Here is a 17986-nt window from a genome sequence, read left to right as displayed (position 1 = left end):
GTTTCAATCTACCAAGATGTTTACCTATGCAAGGAAGGACTCAACATTATTTCAGAAAATTTGGAGAAATAAACAACTAAGAATGTAAGCAGGTTTAAAAAGAAACGGTAGAAAAGATTGCTTTTTGCTAAAAAAACTCTACAGATTTATTTCTACGTTTGTCTAAGGCGATGGATAACTAGAGAAATCCCTTGGTCAGTATGTATGGTCCCAAAAGTCCACTTCATATTCGAGTTTTAACTAACCATTGCAGATAGTGAAAAAATCTGATGATATGCATTGCATGATGTCTCAGGGAAAAATTCTCTCCATAAATTCAAATCTTATCTCTTTTTTATAAATGTTATCAGTTTTTTTCCTTTATCGCACGAGTTCTCTTCAGTCATTAACTTTTTCTTTTAATATTTTTCATTTTGCTCTGCAATCATTCATTCACCAAATTCGTGTTTGCCAATGCAAAATATACTTATTTCTTTTCTTGCACAATGAACCATTTTCGTCGATCACGAGGAAACGCGTTCTTTGGGGAAATTACTTCATAATGTGTTCCGCAAATGTCTTTTATTCCGACTTCTATCATTATTTTTGGCAACAAAGTATTTTATGTTGGAAGCCCGTCTTGTTCTTTGCGTGGATGACTGTTTCTGCTTTCTGTGGATAACGTGACGAATGCCTAAGAAGAGCCGCATCGTTTTTCATTCCGTCCTTCAATACCCAGAACGCTCACCACCCGGGTGCCGAACACTCAATATTGCAACCTCAGCACACATCATCATTCAAGTATACTCCATTAGTAGAGATTTAATTTATGGTAGCATTTATTCGTTATTTTATATTTTAATTTACTTATTTTAACGCAAGAACCAATTCATCACTCACCTCGTTTAAATTTTTACTTCGTTCGTTTTTTTATAAATCTCCTATAAACATTGTTTACCCATTCTTTTGGGAAATTCCAATGTTTTATTTTGTTCTAGAGGAAGGTCTAGTTTTCAAATCAGTTTCTTTCTGCCCAGTCTTTCTTCTTTTTCTTTTTCACAGTACATCACTTACTCTATAACAAATACTAACACTTGAAACAACTTGATCTACAACCAAATTTCTCTTTCACTAACCCCCCTACCTGCCTTTAATTTTAATGCCTTTTCCTTGATCCTTAAATGATTGCTATTCTCTCCTTCCTGCTTCCGCCATAAGGACTTCATGTGACTGCGGTATCAGAGCACTCGTCGATTACATTTATTGCTTCATAGATATATCTAGTAAATGATTTATTGTTACTCTAAATGCAAAAAGGTGATCTTGAAAATTCGCGGATACGGGGATTTTCAATTTCATGTTTCTCAGTGCCCTCTAATTTTTAAAACCTACTCATGAATAATGTGTGTTTACGATTTTGTATTTTAAATCGACGAGTGCTTACATTTTCTTTAAAATTCTTGATGTGCATGTTTGTATGCTGTGTGTAGTAAATTATGTATGCCAGATGAAGTGTTAAATTTGTGTAGAGATTAACCATATCACCCCTAAATGTAGCTGAGCGTTTTATTTGGGATCATGTAGCTGCTATTTCATTGTCAAATTTGAGATGATGATGCCATAGATGCCGAGAGGTTGATTCATTTTTGAGTCTGCAATAGACATTTAAAAAGTAGTACCGGGGTTCCTTGGTAACCGCGTGGAATTAATTTGATGACTTACCTAGAGCCTCTTTACATTTTTGGTATATCCAATTATTTGTTTTTGCAAAGCCACTGAAATCCACTGATTACCGAGGTAATCAATTGTGTTCGCGGTTTTGGATATTTCTCCTTAGATACACAATCATGCTCAATTTTTCACAGTAATTTGCTTTTATTAAACACCTAGATAGAAAAGTGTTTAAACTGCAAAAAAATAAATCGTCGCAGTGATTTCTTAATTTTTGCCATTTATGAAAAGATCATAATTCGGAAGTAGTAAATGAACCCCGCAAGCATGCTCAGTTACCACTTAGTCTGCAACGCCAGTAGTAATCGGTTATATTGTTGTTTCTAGTTGTTGTCGTTCAATGATGAATTGTAATGTGCTTTCCAACTACAAGTCTCAAGCGAAAGTATTTTCATTGATTTGACTGACACCAGTATGATTGCAAACTGTTGTCCTTTTAGAAATGATAATCTGCTGCAAAGCAATAAATACACCACATATATTTTAAGTGTAGATTGATGTCTTTCTCCTTTTGCAATTCTTACTATTCAATCCCAGTCCATCTGTAGATTGAATTTCAAACACTTTGGTAGTACTTTAATAAATCATAAGTATTCTAAAAAAATCTTTTTGACCCATTAAACCAAGTGACTAATGTTCCCGCAACTCTTCTCCTATTTCCATGGTTGGCCACCAGAGGGTCGAGAGTGCGTCAACTGTGGCGCCACGTCAACCCCTCTGTGGCGCCGCGACGGAACGGGCCACTACCTCTGCAACGCCTGCGGCCTCTATTACAAGATGAATGGACAGAACAGGCCGCTCATTAAACCCAAACGACGCCTGGTGAGTACCTGTCACAGCTCTTCGCTTTTGACACTCGCTTTCCGTTGGAGTCTTTTTTTTTTTACTCCTCCAGTATTCGAGGTAAAGCGGTGAAATAATGGTCAAATGTGAAACTGGTAAGGTTACTTTACCCACTATATTATACAACCCTTTCTTTGCTCAACCAATAGCATCGAGGTTATTAGAGCTGTAAATAAAATATCGTCCCCTTTTTTTGATTTCACTCGTTTGGTGTAAGGAAATGTTGGAAAGATAGTCATTGCTTCTTGCTAGATGGTGAATTCTAGCCAGAATCATCTATTTCTTCTCCATTGTGATCTCAGACGCGGCAAGATAAACGGAGGATAAAAAACAGATTAATATCAAGGAATTTTACCCGCTTATATATTGATATGGAAGCGAGTAAAAGCTAATGTCGCAGCAACAATTTTTTTCTCTCTCCTAACCGCTCGGACAAAGGGAATCTAATTTATTTCCATTCGGACATTCACGTCTTGGGTGGTAGCGGAAGCCTGTGGGAATTTCCTATTGCTCGATTCATTCCCGACACGTCGTCGGCCTCTATTTCTCCCTGCCATTTGTATTTCCACCTTTTTTTCTCCCCCGCGCAGCGAGCGTTTTGACTTTTATTCACGTGCTCTCGAAACACTCTCCTCGACAAACACAAGCGCACGCGAACTCAACGCACACTCGATGTCCATTATTTGCGTCTCGCCACAAGTGAAATCCAAAAGCGGCCCTTTGCCTTTTTTAAAACCACCTCTCTCTCTCTCTCTCTCTCTCACACACTCCATTGCTTCAAAGAGACGTCGGGGTGCGGGGGGGAGCGGGAAGGAGGTAGAGGAAAGAAAGAAAGAATGACTGAAGAGTTGGTGAGTTGAGTGTGGAGGGAGAATGGTGTGTGTTGCCTGAATGTGTTTTTACTGAGATGGGTTTAGTAGCAATAACAGCAGTACAAGGTAACCAAACGCAGTCTCTATTTAAAATTTGTAACGGCTCAGAGCCAGGCACAATTTTTACATAAGACTAATCACAGTCACCAGTGAAGGAAAGGTTATTCTTCAGAAGCGAAAGGTACTAAGAGGTTTCAATAAAAATACTTACTTATCTAGAGTTAATTTTATGCTCCATATTTTAAATATATCCTAAATAATATAATTAACGAATGCATTGGAATATTCCGTGGTGAATCATTAGTGCAATTGCATTCGATGGCCTTAATGCATTCTGTCAGTATTTTTTACATAGGATTTATGCTCTAATTCGATTTAGAATGAGATAATTACTTTCGGAAACGGTTAGGAGATATCATAATAATCTCAAAATGCACAGTGGTTCCAACTCTGTTGAATATTTAATCGTAACCGAGGGTAACCGTTTCCGTTAACTCAGTTACCTTTAACCCATATCTGGAGAGAAAATAAGTGGAGTTGGCGAGGAGTGAAGAAGGTGGAGAATGGTGTGTGGCGTGTGTATGTTCGTTGTGTGTGTGTGTACGCGGAGACAACATTTCACCCCCCTCCCCCGCGCACTCCCTTTTCTTCTCGGTGGGGCACTCGCGTCAATCACCATTTGTTGCCCCTCAACGGCAACAATGCCGGGGCAACAATGCGGCTCTCCGCGAGAGAGGATTGCGCTTATAGTAGAGTAGTATATATACGTGGATGGTTGTGCGATAGAGAGAGAGAGAGGGTGGGGTGAGTTGGATGTGTGGGGAACGAGGTGGGGGTGGGAGTCTTTAGCCATTGTTAAAGGACTGTGACTTACGAGCGTTCGGAGGGGACGGTGAAAGGAGGAGGGAGGAGGAGGTGGAGGGAGAGGAGGGGTTGGGGGGGACTTGGAGATCGATGGGGAGCGGGGTGGGGGTGCGAGAAAGAGAGACCGAGAGTGTGTTTGGGTGAGTGGGTGGCCTTTCGGGAAGTGTGTGTGTGCATTGAATTGCGGGCGTCGTTGAGTGGTGAGGACAGAGATTGGGGCAAGTGGACCTGCGACAGGTTAGACTGCGGAGGTGGAAATAAAATCGCCGCAGAACTCTCCTCTTCCACCCACTGAGTGAGGGTGGGTGGAGAGAGATTTTTTGCCTCTTTTCCAAAGGTGTCCGAAATATATATTTTCAGGCAAGGAAACACGAAGTCACTATGCCTGTAAGGGGTAGAATGGTAAGGTAACTAATTTATTACCACGTCACACACGGGCTTGAATTAAAATGTGGGCATTGACCAAAATTTTTCTAATTTAATCTTGCCCAGATTGGGTGTTTTTGGATGGTTTATTTAGATTATCGAATGAATGTAATTTTTTTCGCCATCTTTGGTCAATAATCCAAGTTTTGTTTTGACCCAGCACATCACACAATTATCTTCTCACTCCATCTTTAATTGTTGACGCAGTTTCATTCATTTACGTATGTAAAGAATTTTTCATGCAAGAATATATTCCTATATTCCACCTTATCTTTCGAGATTATCTTCATAAGACTGTCATAACCTATGATTTGCCTCATTAGGTTGTCCCCTCTTTATTTTAGGATTATCAGAGGCTTCCCTTCTACTCTCCAAAGGGCTTCTTCATTACTCACTCCGTCGATCCAATGGAATTATTAATCGAACGTAACTTTTTAAATTATTTTTTAAAAATGTAATCTTCAATGAAATACATCGATATAGTAGTTTTCTCTTTCATCGCTCAAAGTGACGAAGAATTTTTCTACCGAACCAGGTTTTTTCCATTTCCTTTCTGCGCTCTATTTCATAGTTACTCCGTGTCCTCGCCGTGTCTCGGGAGCGTGGGTCGTTGTCTCTGTTTGTCCCCGTGCTTTTTCGTGTTCCGGAAAGCTCCCCCTATCTCGCACGGCATTTCATAATGTTCACGATTGCCCGAGCGAGGAATCGCCTCGTGTCTCGGGACATGAAAGTGGAAATCAATAGAGGGACTTTTGCCGCCGGAGGCATGATTTTCGTTGGCTCGTTCGTATGAAGTGTTCGTTATCTACGCTTGATGATTTCTGAAATGTTTTATTCATGCCTATTAGGTAGCGTATCCATGTATACCTGTTGGTATCCCGTTAACGCTATTGTTTTCGTTGGGTGCTGTTGAGAGGCGAGTATGCATGAGATTTAAAACCTCATGACTCGTTAACATGTCCTATTTTATAATCCATAATTAGAGATAATTTTCAATTATATTTTTGCTTTCTACGTTGGCGTTATATTTTTCTAATATTTTCTAAAATGGGATTTAGTTTTCTTCGGAACACTGTTCATATATCCAAAATCTTCTTGAGGCGAGGAATTCAAAATTGTTGATAGCATTCATGATTTGAGATGCTATGGGAATTGCTTGTATCCTTATCCCGATTTATAAATAATAATTTGAGACTAATCCTCAGAAAAAAATTAATCTCCCTAATCGGAATACAAGAGCACGTTTTGAGATTGACATGTGCGTCATGGAGAAAAAATGAGCGCATACAGCTCTTTATTTCCTTTGGTTACCTCTATGAAGACACGTAGATACACGTGCATAGCTTTGAATAACGAGCAATCGTGGTTTGTATTAAGACTTACCTCCGCAGATTTTTAAAATGAAGGGGCGATTTCAACACAATACTCTGGCTTGGATAGCATTGTCTCTCGACCTTCGATTAACTCTGCTGTTATTCCTCTCGCGTTGCCATTTTTCCTAAGCATTTACTAAAGCCTTTCCCTTCTAATATCACTTCGGAAAATTTACTAGTGCACATCGCTGACTAACGGGTCGCGCGGATCAAGCCGACGTCGTAAAGCAGCCGGAGTGGACGGTGCGAGGTATAATCCCGAATAGGAGGGAACGGGAGAGAATTTTTCAACGCACTAGTCGCGCTGCACAGCTAAGGCAGTGCGTTCTTTTTGCGGTGCATTAGCATTCAACGCTGGAGACAGCTCAACAGCATCCATTGTGGGCCGGCGGTCTGGTAGGGTGGGGTGTTCGGCCTCAACTCCCTCTTCTGTCCCTTATATCTTATAACCTCCTCCGGTCTTGCGATCTCGGACATGTAACTGAGAAATGGAATTAGTGTTGGAATGAGTTAAGTGGGACGAGGAAAAGGAAGTGGACGCTTCGCGCGAAGCTATGTGGCACTTTGTTTCGTGCAAGTTTTTGCTGTTTTGTCCCGCTCAAAGTATGCAAAGTACTCCGCAAGAATACACCGTTCCAGCATTAAGTACAATTTTATTCCCTTCTTCTCAGCATTCTTGTAGATTCCTTTCTACAGTACATTTATCCCCGTAATAAAGGCAGAACTCTGGCAGCATTTATAACGCTACAATGTAAGGTCGAAGTATATTCCTTGGGGCACGAAAGAAATTCTTTAAATGACTAGTGCATGTGTGAATGTGTCAAGAGTAAAAGTTATTTTATTTCTGTATTGCGATGATATTGAAAATTTCATAGCTCCATGTCCACGAGGTAGATGCCAGATTTTACCTGCAAGTATCCCCCCAGTATCGGTAAGAAGTCGGTCAGTCGGTGTAAACCCTCGGAGGCCATGCTCGCATTTCTGGGCTCGTTAAAGCATTCTGTAAGTTTGGGCGCCTCTTTAATGGCCTTCCTCTCGTTCCTTTGATTCCTTCTTTTCGCCCTTTCTCCTTTATTCTTCCCCTGTTTCCCTTGATAACCCACTGTTCCGAGGCCTCTTTGAGTCGAGGGTGGAGCGGAGAAGTAAGGTGAAGCGGAGAAGGAAGGTGAAGCGAAGAAAATGGAAAACGGGGCTGGCGTGTTCCTCCCAAGTGGATGCCACTCCGTGTGCCTTGTCTGTGATGCGATTTAAATGCCGTCGCAGCCACCGTAAGGGAGAGAAGAATTTAGTATCCTAGCAACCGCGCCACCGAAAAAGGCCCTGCGGTCCGTGTGAATTATGAGCATCGGCCAATCGCGCGAAAGAGAGTGATGGAGTGTGGAAGGGACGGAATTCGAGAGGGAGGGAGGTGGGGGAGGAGCATAAGGGGTGGGGGAGAGGGGTTGGGGGATGGGGGACCGCTCGCGCTGGCCGGGAGGGAGGAAAGTTCAGTAATGAGGGGAAAACAACAACGATCACTACCTCGGCTCATTTGTGCTTTCATAATTCCGATAAAACTGGCAGTTTACCTAACTTTAATAATGCGATCCAATTGGCTTTATCTTGCACGCATCCCATGCAAATGCAAATAAAAGTGCTTGTGTAGGTAGTATGAAGCACTCCTTAGGAGATTTTTTGTTCTAATTGCGGCCAAAGTATAAAGGAGCAGTGAAAGCTATCCATTAGCCTTGAAACTATGAATTAGATGCCCAAGTTTACGGTGGCTTGTCCCCGTCCAGAAACTGAGTTGAGAGAACCGTTTAGAGATGTTGAATTCTCATGAAATTATGTCGTTCCTTGGAGATATGGAATACGTCATAAGGGATAGTTTATTCGTATTTGTAACGATAACTATTGACTTCAGTCACAATTGTATCACACTTATCCGTGATCGAAAGAAAAAATATTCTCCATGGGAAATATCTCCTGACAGCTGCGTTTTATCTTTAACACGCTAGATCTGATTGAAAAACTACATCGTAGTTGAACCGTGATAAAGTTCATATTTATTTTGCATCGGGAACATTTTTGACTTCTTTTTGTCCCATAAAAAGATAAAATAGAAGCTTTATTCTAATCCTTTTTGAAAACATTCAAATTTTGTTTTGTTATTCGGTAGATGCTGAGAAATGTTAAATTCGATGTCGGTGAAAGTTATGCAAGACGAGAGCGGAGACGAAGGCGGTGATTATCACTCATGGTTAAGTAGATGCGTGGCTGAAGGAGGCTGAATGGGAGAGTGGGAAGAGGGCAAGGAATCTGGGAGGGATGCTGGTGGGCGAATAAGCGCGGAATTGATGCGAGGGCAATTGCGAGCATTGGCGATAAGACGGGATCCGAATCGATGGGCGCAATATTGTTTGAGAGGGAGATAAACTCGGAGTGAGGAAAAAAGAAGGAAGGAGAGGAGAGGCAGTGAGGGCGTGCAGACGGTGGGCCCGAAGGAGGATGTCGGAGAGGCACGAATAGAAATGAGTGTGCAGGCGGCCGGGGAAGGCATTAGAAAGTCAATGGACCCAAAAGGAGCGAAGGGTATGCGGCGGCGGCGGCGGGGGTGGCTGGGGGCGGAGGTTGGGGGTGGGAGCAGAATGCGGGCGTCCGTATGTATTTGTGTGTTCTCCGGTGAGACTCGAAATCCGTTCGGGGTCAGAGGCGGGATGCGGCTGGAGGTGACGGGGTTCGAGGCTTGGGTGCCGAGTGCACCCCCCACCCGACCCAAAATCCTCCCACTCTGTGTAGGGGGGGGGGGGTCGCACGGACTCGAAAAAAAGAAGCGAGCGGGTGGGAAGAAGCGAATTATGCATGACCACCGTCGTCCTCTACGCTGTCCGACTCTCCGGAGTGTCCCGAGAGGAAGTGGAGTAGGGAAAATTCTGGGGAAAAGCCGAAATACGGAGTTAGCAATGAATGCTTTGTTTTGGGACGAGAAAAGTTAGAATGACTGTCTGATTTGTTCATACATTAACATCTTCAGGATAAATAGAAGTAAGAAAAGTTCTCCAACAAAAGGAATTTGCACACACCACTAAATCTGACGTCTTATGCTTTCATTAATCATGACAAATTTTTTTCCTTCCTAAGCATATAAAGCAAGCACAATATAATAATCCATTAGAAATTATAAGACAGTCACTTACAAGATGTGGGAAGAAAGCAATAACCAGAAGGAAGAAAAGTTGTCCAACCGGGGTAATATGTAACTACAGATATTTCAGATGCCTCATGCTTTCAGTGATCACTGCTATTATATTTTTGTTCCCAAAAAGTTGAGGTGATGGTATGATTTCTATTGAGATAGGCAATCTCGTTTGTGTGTATGGTATACTAACCTTAAAAAGGAGATTTCAACGTGCGATGACTTAACGAAATATTTGCCCAATGCTGAATTATCAATCGAGGGTTTATGGTGCATTGTTGAGCTTTCTAGCACTGACAGGACGGATCTTACGTGAATTCCAACAAATTGCATGTGAAAGATGTTTAGAATTCAGTGGTACCTAAAAGTTAAGGAAAAACTAAACTTTTGCTGAAGGACAAAAAAATGTTTCGCCATACTGAAAAACGCTTGAGTTCAGCGTTGTTATTTAATGAAGACGAAAATATTCGCTTTGGCGTTGTACTTTTCCTTGGCTTTTTCATTTGTTCGAAGAATTTCGTTAAACGTTTATTGGCGTTAATAGATGTACAGTTGATATCATATCACCGGGATTTCGTCTATTCCAATAATCGTGGATTCGACCACCTTATTTTTCGTTTTTGAATGAGCTGTGCTTTTTTTTGTCTTCTTATTATGATCCGCTATACGTTACAGTTCGACAGTCCTGATTCTCCCCAGCAATCAACCTCCTTCCAATCGCATACCTTCCCAATGATATTGCTCGAGATTCAGAATTTGGAGGTTTGAACCCGGCCCTGGGATATCGACTCATTTTCAGCACGACCACCTAACGGGACTCAATGGGTCTCGTGGGAAAGAGTGGGAAGCGGTGGGTGGGATGGGTTTCCGATTGACGGGACTTATTGGCGAGGAAGGAGGCTGCGAGGAGAAGATGCCTCGAGGTGAGGGAGAGACGGATCGGTTTATTATGCTAATGCCCATCTTTATCTTCCCTTGTCCACCGTGTCCTCCCTTGTTTTCTTTATCTGAAATTTTCTAATTAGTGCAAATAGAGCCGTCGTGAAAAACGTTTTCAGCGACATCAATTCCTGAATTTCAAAGTTTATCACAGCTATTTTGTGCCATCGTTCAAATTTCATTACACTTTATTGTTTTTCCATTTCAAATTTCGTGCTCATATTTGATATTCGACGAGTGATATTCGAGCGACCCCAAAAAATACGAATGAATGCTAATATTCATGAAACCATACAAAGCAGACGCGAATAATCATGATGTAATAATCTATAAGTTGCCAATTGGGATTATTTTTCACTATGGCTATTATCACTGTAAGCATAGGTTAAATAATCCACTATGATTCTAATAAGCTGAGCCCTCATCATATACGTGTGGGTGTAAATACGAGAAAGGATGAACGTATGGTCTCTGCTACTTATGATGACTGTTGCGTTTGTATGCCTATGTGTGATGAAAACGTTTCCTGGATGTTGTTGTAAGAGATTTACTTAACGATCCAATCGCAGTATATTTTCACAAAATAAGTAAATAAGAAACTCAGACTTTCGTTCAGCGGCCCGTTTTTTGTGCTTTTTTATTTTCGGCCTTTCTTCATGGGAGTTCCATGCATTAATCACTCCTCAGATTCCTCAGTTTTGACATATTTTTTTACTCTTAAAATGAATTCTCATCGATCATATTATAAACACCGCACGTCCGATCGAATAATGTTCTTGATTTTTTTTACATCGTCCTCTCCTCGGATCGTAGACAGGGGGACCGCATGATTCCGGCGACGATTTTGAATTCTGTCGAATCGATGCTGCTTAATTAGGCCAATCGCGTATCCTAATCCTTAAGGATATATACAGAGAGAGAGAGAAGAAGAAGAAACTTGTAAAGAAATGGCAAGATCAGGAGCGAGATAGACTGGGAGGATTTTTCGTATCTCCATTCATGCGACGCTTTTTCTCCATTCAACTTTCTGCAGTTGCGAAGAACGTGGACGAGGGAGAATTACGTTTGGACGCAGCTCATCAGTCACTTGTCTCCTCTTTTGCTCTTTCCATTGCCTCCCCCCCCCCTCTCCTTGTGTTTCCGATCCCGTAGGTCCACTGCCGATGGGAAAGACGAACAAATTGCCCCGGGACCTCCGGGAATGCGCGACGCCGTGGGTTTGTCTTGCCGTGGTTTGGGAGGAGGGAAGAGTCTGGCGAGCAAGTGGGAGGTCGGGCGGGCAAAAAACTGAGGGAAGAGAAATCGCCCGGTAAGGTATTAATAAATAATTCTCCTCCGGCGACACATGAAGGCTAGCTCCCCAAAACTGGAGTTTTTAACTGAAAACCCCTCAACGAATTCGCGTTTGAAGTAAAGATGGAGGAACTGGGAAGAGAATCGGAGAACTCGCCTTCCTCTTTGGAAAAGTAAACTCATTGATGATGACATTTAAGATGAATTTTGAGGCACTGATGTTCTCAATGCACATTTTTCTATGTTTTCTATCTAAAAGACATCAAGGAAATAAAGGGATCATTAAATTATTTTTGACATTATTTGATAAACCCATGGAAAATGGTTTAGCTTGAAGTTCAGTGAAAAGTGTGAAAAGCACTGCCAGAAATATGCGTATTAAAATACACGTTCACTAAGGTTTGAGTTAATTCTTTTCCCAGTAGGACATTTATTTTAGTAAGTTGTATTGATTCGCTTTCGTATAACAAAAATAATGTGTTTTTGGGAAAAAAAATTTATACAATGAAGGTATTTGCTATAACTCGTCAATGAAACTCTTGAATTGAATTGGTTGTACGATATAATCGACCTGTATTTGAAAATATGCACTCAAAATGTAATGCATCCTGGTATTTAAGGTTTCCCTTTAATCTAAAAAGCATATACCGTGCATTACATGTGATTTTGATCGTAGTAAATCTGATATTCATTTACTTCAAGTCAACTGTAAATGAAGTCATTTGAAGTAACTTGATTTATAACACCATAATGCCTATCGTTCATTTTTGTCGATTTATTCACAGAGTTGAGAATGGTATTAATTCATATTATTCTATTGCTTGACTGTGCGTCTTCAGAATGGTCTCTAGGTACATGCGCAAGAGATAAATGCACTGAATACGCGTGCTTTCTTGCTCTTGGCAGAGTACGAAGTGTTGCCTTTCTCTTTATGTGTGTGTCCTTCGAGGAGGCTGATTTATTTTATTCCGTGACTGCGTAGATCCGTAGCCATTTTTTCCGGCGGCGCGCATTTTATTTAAGCGACCTCCATTCCCTTCCGTCTTCTCCCTATAATGATCGTGACAATGCCCCCCAAGATTGCCAAGCGGAGCCCAGTACTCAACCATTTCATTGGCTACCGATTCATTCCGATACGTATTCATTTTTTTCTGTTTCCCTTACGCTCCTATTCCTTCAATTCCCCGTGTCTGCTTTTATTTTCCCTCCAATCATCATTTTTTTCGGACTTTTTGATCCCACGCTCAAAAACTCTCGCTCTACCGCTCCCAAGCCGGCGCATATTCCTCTAATTGAAAGCATGATGGCATTTCGCAATCTTGAATCCTTCTTGTTCCGTAAAGGAATGGGTTCTACCTGCGCGAGTCCCCGCTTTTCCGTCTCTATATTGGTATATTTATTTTTTTTCTCGTGGTTGGCTCCCGTACCCGTAATGGTCAAAGACCGGATGCGACGAAGTATTGATTTACGTCAAAGTGTTCACTCGTGCGATGGAATATTAATACTGTTTTTTCTTCAGATGAAATAGGGAAATCAGCATATTTCTTCGACTTCAATCATATTTCTCCCGCCCCTAAATATTTACTCAGGGATGGCCAGAAGTTTTCGAATCATCAGTTTTATATCACCAGACTTACAAAAAATTGTGTAGGAATATAAGAGAAAGTAAACATTTTTACTAATAACATTGGCATGAAACCATCAAACAGTGCGAATTAGGTAATCGGCATTTATAAAAACATAGATTAAAATTCTGATTCTACCGCTCATTTTATTATTACCTCATTTTACCATAGTGAATAACCTAACGCAACGTGGAAAAGTCCTAAAAATGCAATAAACATGTCCACAATGCCTTACTAATTCTGTATATTGCCGGCCTCGGTGGTGACCGGGTAATGTTTGTAAACCTGGTGGTCGCGGATATGTATCCCACGTGGGTGATCTACACTACCTTGAGTATGGATATGGGTGATTGTTATTACTTGTAGTTTGTAGGAAAGGACTCAAAATATTGTCTTTTCCCTATTTTTTTAGTAAAATGAAGACGCCATTATATGGATTTTATGTCGTGTTGATATTTATTCAAGGAATTCATTTTTGCTACAGTAGATTTAAAGTGACGGGCATTTAACCACGATGCGCCTCGTAAGGTCTTCTCCCGACCGGACGAGGAATATCGGGAGTTCCCGAGGAGGTGGTTATGGGTTGGAGGTATTAAGCGAAAATCACGCGCGGCCCAAGAAGATGAGGGGAGTTGGGTGGATCGAAACGGAGGAAGGGGATGAGATCGTACGAGTGTGTGCGTGAGAAGGCACATATGGGCAACAAATATATTTTTTCTTCTTCTTTTTCACTCTCTCTCTCTCTGGGGGAGAGGTTGGGCAAAGTATGGAGGAAATAGGGAAGAGGACGAGAGGCGGCGGGTGTGGGAGAACAGTAACGAGAAAACTAGTTGGCAATAAGGGGGTGGGGACGTATCGGCTCTCCTTGATTGGATTGGGGAGTTGATGACGGGGACGGAAGGGCTCTGAGTTTTTAAGGCCGCTGCGGCGTCGGGCGGATCGGAGAGGTGTTCCCGGGGGATGGAGGCGTTTTTGAGACGATGGAAATGGAAGTTTTGATGAAGGAAGTATATTACGATCCCGGGAGCTTTCTCGATTCGCTGCCAACAACCGGACATGACCGTCGAGTAGTAGCCGAATCAAAAATATTGTGAGATGAAAATGAAAACTCGGTTTTTCTATCAACGAGAGCGGTGGTATATCTCTTTTTTTGTAAATTTTTCTGCTACCATTTCATTTTTGATATTGATAATAAATGCCTTTATTCCTTTATTCCCGTGAGTATTACGTTTACCGTTCAATGCAGCACTCAAAGTATTGATAAGTCAGTGATCAATTATATTTTTTGTTGCAACCGTTACGGAATAAATGGATATACTGTAGCGGAACTAGGCTGTATTTTAGCTTTCCATCATAGTTTCGACGGGAAATTATTATAATACCAGCCATCGTTGAAAAAGTAAAAAAATTTCCCAGGCATTATTTTCTCATTAATAATGGATTATAGAACTTATTTTGGTCCATCTCGCCGAAGTGTATACAAATAATCCGGAACCATGTCGGTTGGTTGACTCCACATCATCCGTGAGAGGCTTTTCTGTGCTTTGATTTTGGCCGTGATTTTCCTTCCTGCCTCTGCGGTCGACAGATGTTATCCTTTCCGTTGCTTAAGTGATGGTTTAGATCAAGGAGAACGGAAACTTCAGGGATTTGAAGGAGGGAAGAGAAGGTTAAGGAGGACGAACGGTGTGCAGGCATTCCAGTGACAGCTGGAACCTTAATTCTGTACCCTATAATTTTTAAGTATTTTCAATTGGGTATGAGTTGTTACAATACTGTTCACGAAAGAGATATTGGGGACTTTTGAGAGGATGGGAGACGCTATGATTTGGAGAGATGATTCTACCTCGTATTGTGCATTGAACATGAGATTTATTTTATATTACCCCTTATTTTTTAAAATTGTTTTTATTATGTTTCACATTTAACGATTATCTCTTCTTTCATGAAAACGTGTATTTTATATTATTTATTTCGTCTATTTTTTCCTTGATGCACGTAAAATAGCTGGTAACCACACGTTGCATTTAAAAAATGACTTTTGTTTATTCTTACTACAGTACTTATCATGGCATATGAAACGGCTTGGCTTATGATTATATTGCTGAAGGATATTTCATTTCTTGGTGAGGTAATATTTTTCAATACCTCCCCACACCTGAAGAAACCCTTTCTATTGAATGAATTAAACCCGAGAAGATATTTCGTATTCCGTCCATAATAACTCTACCGCTTTAATAGAGGACAATTCCCTCTTCTGAAGAAGCATAAATAGATAAATATGAATCATAAAATTCTTGGTATATGTTTGGGCCCGTATTTCGTGCGAAAAAATAACTATTAATGTATGCGTGAGAGAAAAACTTATTAGCATTGAAATGAATTTTACTTATACAATTTTCTGAGTTAATTATAATAGTATTTGTGCATAAAATGTTGATTTTCCCCATGTACATGTTCACTTACAATGAGCTTAATGTGACGGTAGGTATTTTTGTAGATCAGTACCAACGTGTACAAGGAATCTCCGAGAAGAAGGCATCATTGTTTTGAACTCCCGATGAAAAAGCTATTGTAGTACACCATATGCGTAAGGCAAACGGTGCTTGTAAGGCATCGTGCTAAGGGGATGCTTTGCTGGAGTTATGAGGAAAAAATTTGTGGCAGGGATGGAGAGGGTTGTGTGTGTATGGGGGGGTTGACAAGAGTATGCTCGTTGAGATGGGCGCGAGGGGAGGGGAAGTGGCGGGGGTGGGGGAGCGAGGGGAGGGCCGAGATGGGAATAAATGCGATTCCTCCCCCTCCTCCTCTTTATCGCGTCGTGCTCTCTCTCTCTTTCTCTCTCTCTCTGTTGTCGAGTGGGAACAGGTTTCCTCCTCTCTCGCGTCCCCAACCAACTTTTCATCTCCACTCCGCCGAGTGCCCACTCCACGCCCTCCACGCCACCTACCTCCTCTCTCCTCAGGTGTATTTCTTTTGGGTTTTCTGTCGGGTGATTTGCGCCAATTTTGTCAAAAGTTTTGAGGTCCTAATCGTTCCTCTTCATCCGAGTGGAAAAGGTAAATATTTTTTTCGAAACGGGGAAAGGCCTCAAAACTTTGGCAATTGTGGAACCAGGCACCCCTTTGAAAATCCGAGAGAAATGTAGAGGAAGCTCCACCAGGTGTATTCGTGAAATTTCAAAAGTATGCTTTTTTTAATGGTACTTCATCGACAACCAATAAAACTAATTGGCAGCCAAGCTATTTTTCCGGAAGTTATTTTTGAAGACAGACAGCTACTCTTTTAGTTTGTAGTTAGCTTTAAATCCTGCTGTCAAAGTCAAATCACGTCAGCCATATGAAAATCGCGCAAGAGTTCACTACTAAATGCTAGACAACACTTATTTTTAAAAGTATATCAAATCATTTAAATTTTCAATCTCTGTGTTTCCCCTTATTTTGCTTCTTAACACCGATATATGGTGTGGAAGCGGAACTTTCGCGCACCAAAATATGCGTATATGTTAGCGTAATAGTACCTGTAAGTTTTGAGTTTTTCGATCACGATAAAGCATTCGGTCAGTCCTCTTAAAATACAAGGAAATCAGCTAATTCTGAGTCGCTCCCTTCTCACGGCCCCCTCTCTTTAACCAACTTGTTTCCCTATGTTTTATCCTTTGCGCGCAGTCTCCTTTCCCCCAACGTGCATTTCTCCAAATCGCCGTCTTGGGAGGATTCATTTGTTTTCATTCCGTGACCGATTTGTCCCATTCTGACGATTACGTATCTCCCGCAAACGCAGGAATTATGGGAGCCGAGACCCGGGATTGATACCGCGTCGTAAAAGAACGCGTACTTCAAGCACTAACACATGTAAGCACTCGCTAATATCCTTCTGCGCGGGATGAGCTAGTCGATCGATAAATTATCACAAGCCCAAGCAGTGAAATAAGGTCCATATTACGCGCACATATTCATTCAAAGGAACGGAAAATGGAACGGTCGATTACCCAATGAGAATTTAACGCTAATTGAACGATGAAATGAATCGCCAACAAGTATCTCTTATATTTGAAATAATTTTATTAAATTGCGATACGTATTTACATTTTATACTTTAGTGCAGCAAAAGGGAAATCTTAAATGGTACAAAGACGTGAAAGAGTACATAGTAATAAATGCGAGTAAGGTGAATCATGTAGATATTATAACAGTGTAGATAAATTAAAGGAGTGACAGTGTAGATAGTCCTGCGGCAGGTTAGGTTGAATTTAGAAGCTCTCTGCTCCGCCATTCCGGAGGGACGCGTGACCACCGTTTCGTGTCACAGCGGCCATAAACAATCGCATCCCGGAGTGCGCCATTCTCCCCAGCCGAGACAAAAGTGAGAGGGAAGTTTCCGAGACCTCGTACATCGCGTCGGATTTTCCACTTGCTTTTTCCTCCGTAGGTCGAGGTTGTTAAAAGGAATGAAAATAAAGGTGTGGATCCGTGATTCTTGTCGTCGCTGAATATAAGTGAGAGGATGAGTTACTCTCAGCTGCTACGGGCTCAGAGTTAGGATGGGAAACGGAGAGGAGCCCAGCATTGTGGAGAGAGTCGACGCGTGTTAGACCGAGGATTCCCCGAAGCGCCGATGAAGGAGGAATGCGATCCAGTGACGCAATCAGATGCTGTCTTAGTGGTTGCCATGGCGTTGGTGTACAGCTTAGAATAGATATAGGAAAGAGGGCGTTTCGGATTCTCCGCATGTGGCCAAGTTTGGAAAAGAAAATGCCCGAAAACGCGTGATCCATCACTCCACCTTTCTAAGACAAAGAATACCGCTGACTGAATTATTCTGTCGATACCAATGTTTAGATTAAAGCGATGAGTTGGTTTATTC

At 41.5% G+C, this 17986-nt stretch overlaps 1 protein-coding gene across 4 annotated transcripts in view; it reads left to right on the top strand.

Annotated features, from left to right (window-relative positions):
- The window catches only part of LOC124158157 (GATA-binding factor C-like), a 226693-nt gene that overhangs the window by 136946 nt on the left and 71761 nt on the right, over positions 1–17986 (top strand). For 3 of the 4 annotated variants that reach the window (XM_046533357.1, XM_046533351.1, XM_046533344.1), the window contains exon 4: positions 2387–2532. In XM_046533357.1, the coding sequence (XP_046389313.1) occupies positions 2387–2532 (146 nt within the window). Of the gene's footprint in view, positions 1–2386; positions 2533–17986 lie in introns of those variants that run through there. The other variant, XM_046533364.1, reaches the window with a different exon arrangement.

Source organism: Ischnura elegans, chromosome 1, assembly GCF_921293095.1.
Source record: "Ischnura elegans chromosome 1, ioIscEleg1.1, whole genome shotgun sequence".
Classification (NCBI taxonomy): Eukaryota; Metazoa; Arthropoda; class Insecta; order Odonata; family Coenagrionidae; genus Ischnura; species Ischnura elegans.
The sequence above is the reverse complement of the archived record's forward strand: the minus strand, read 5'-3'. Positions and strand labels throughout refer to the sequence as shown.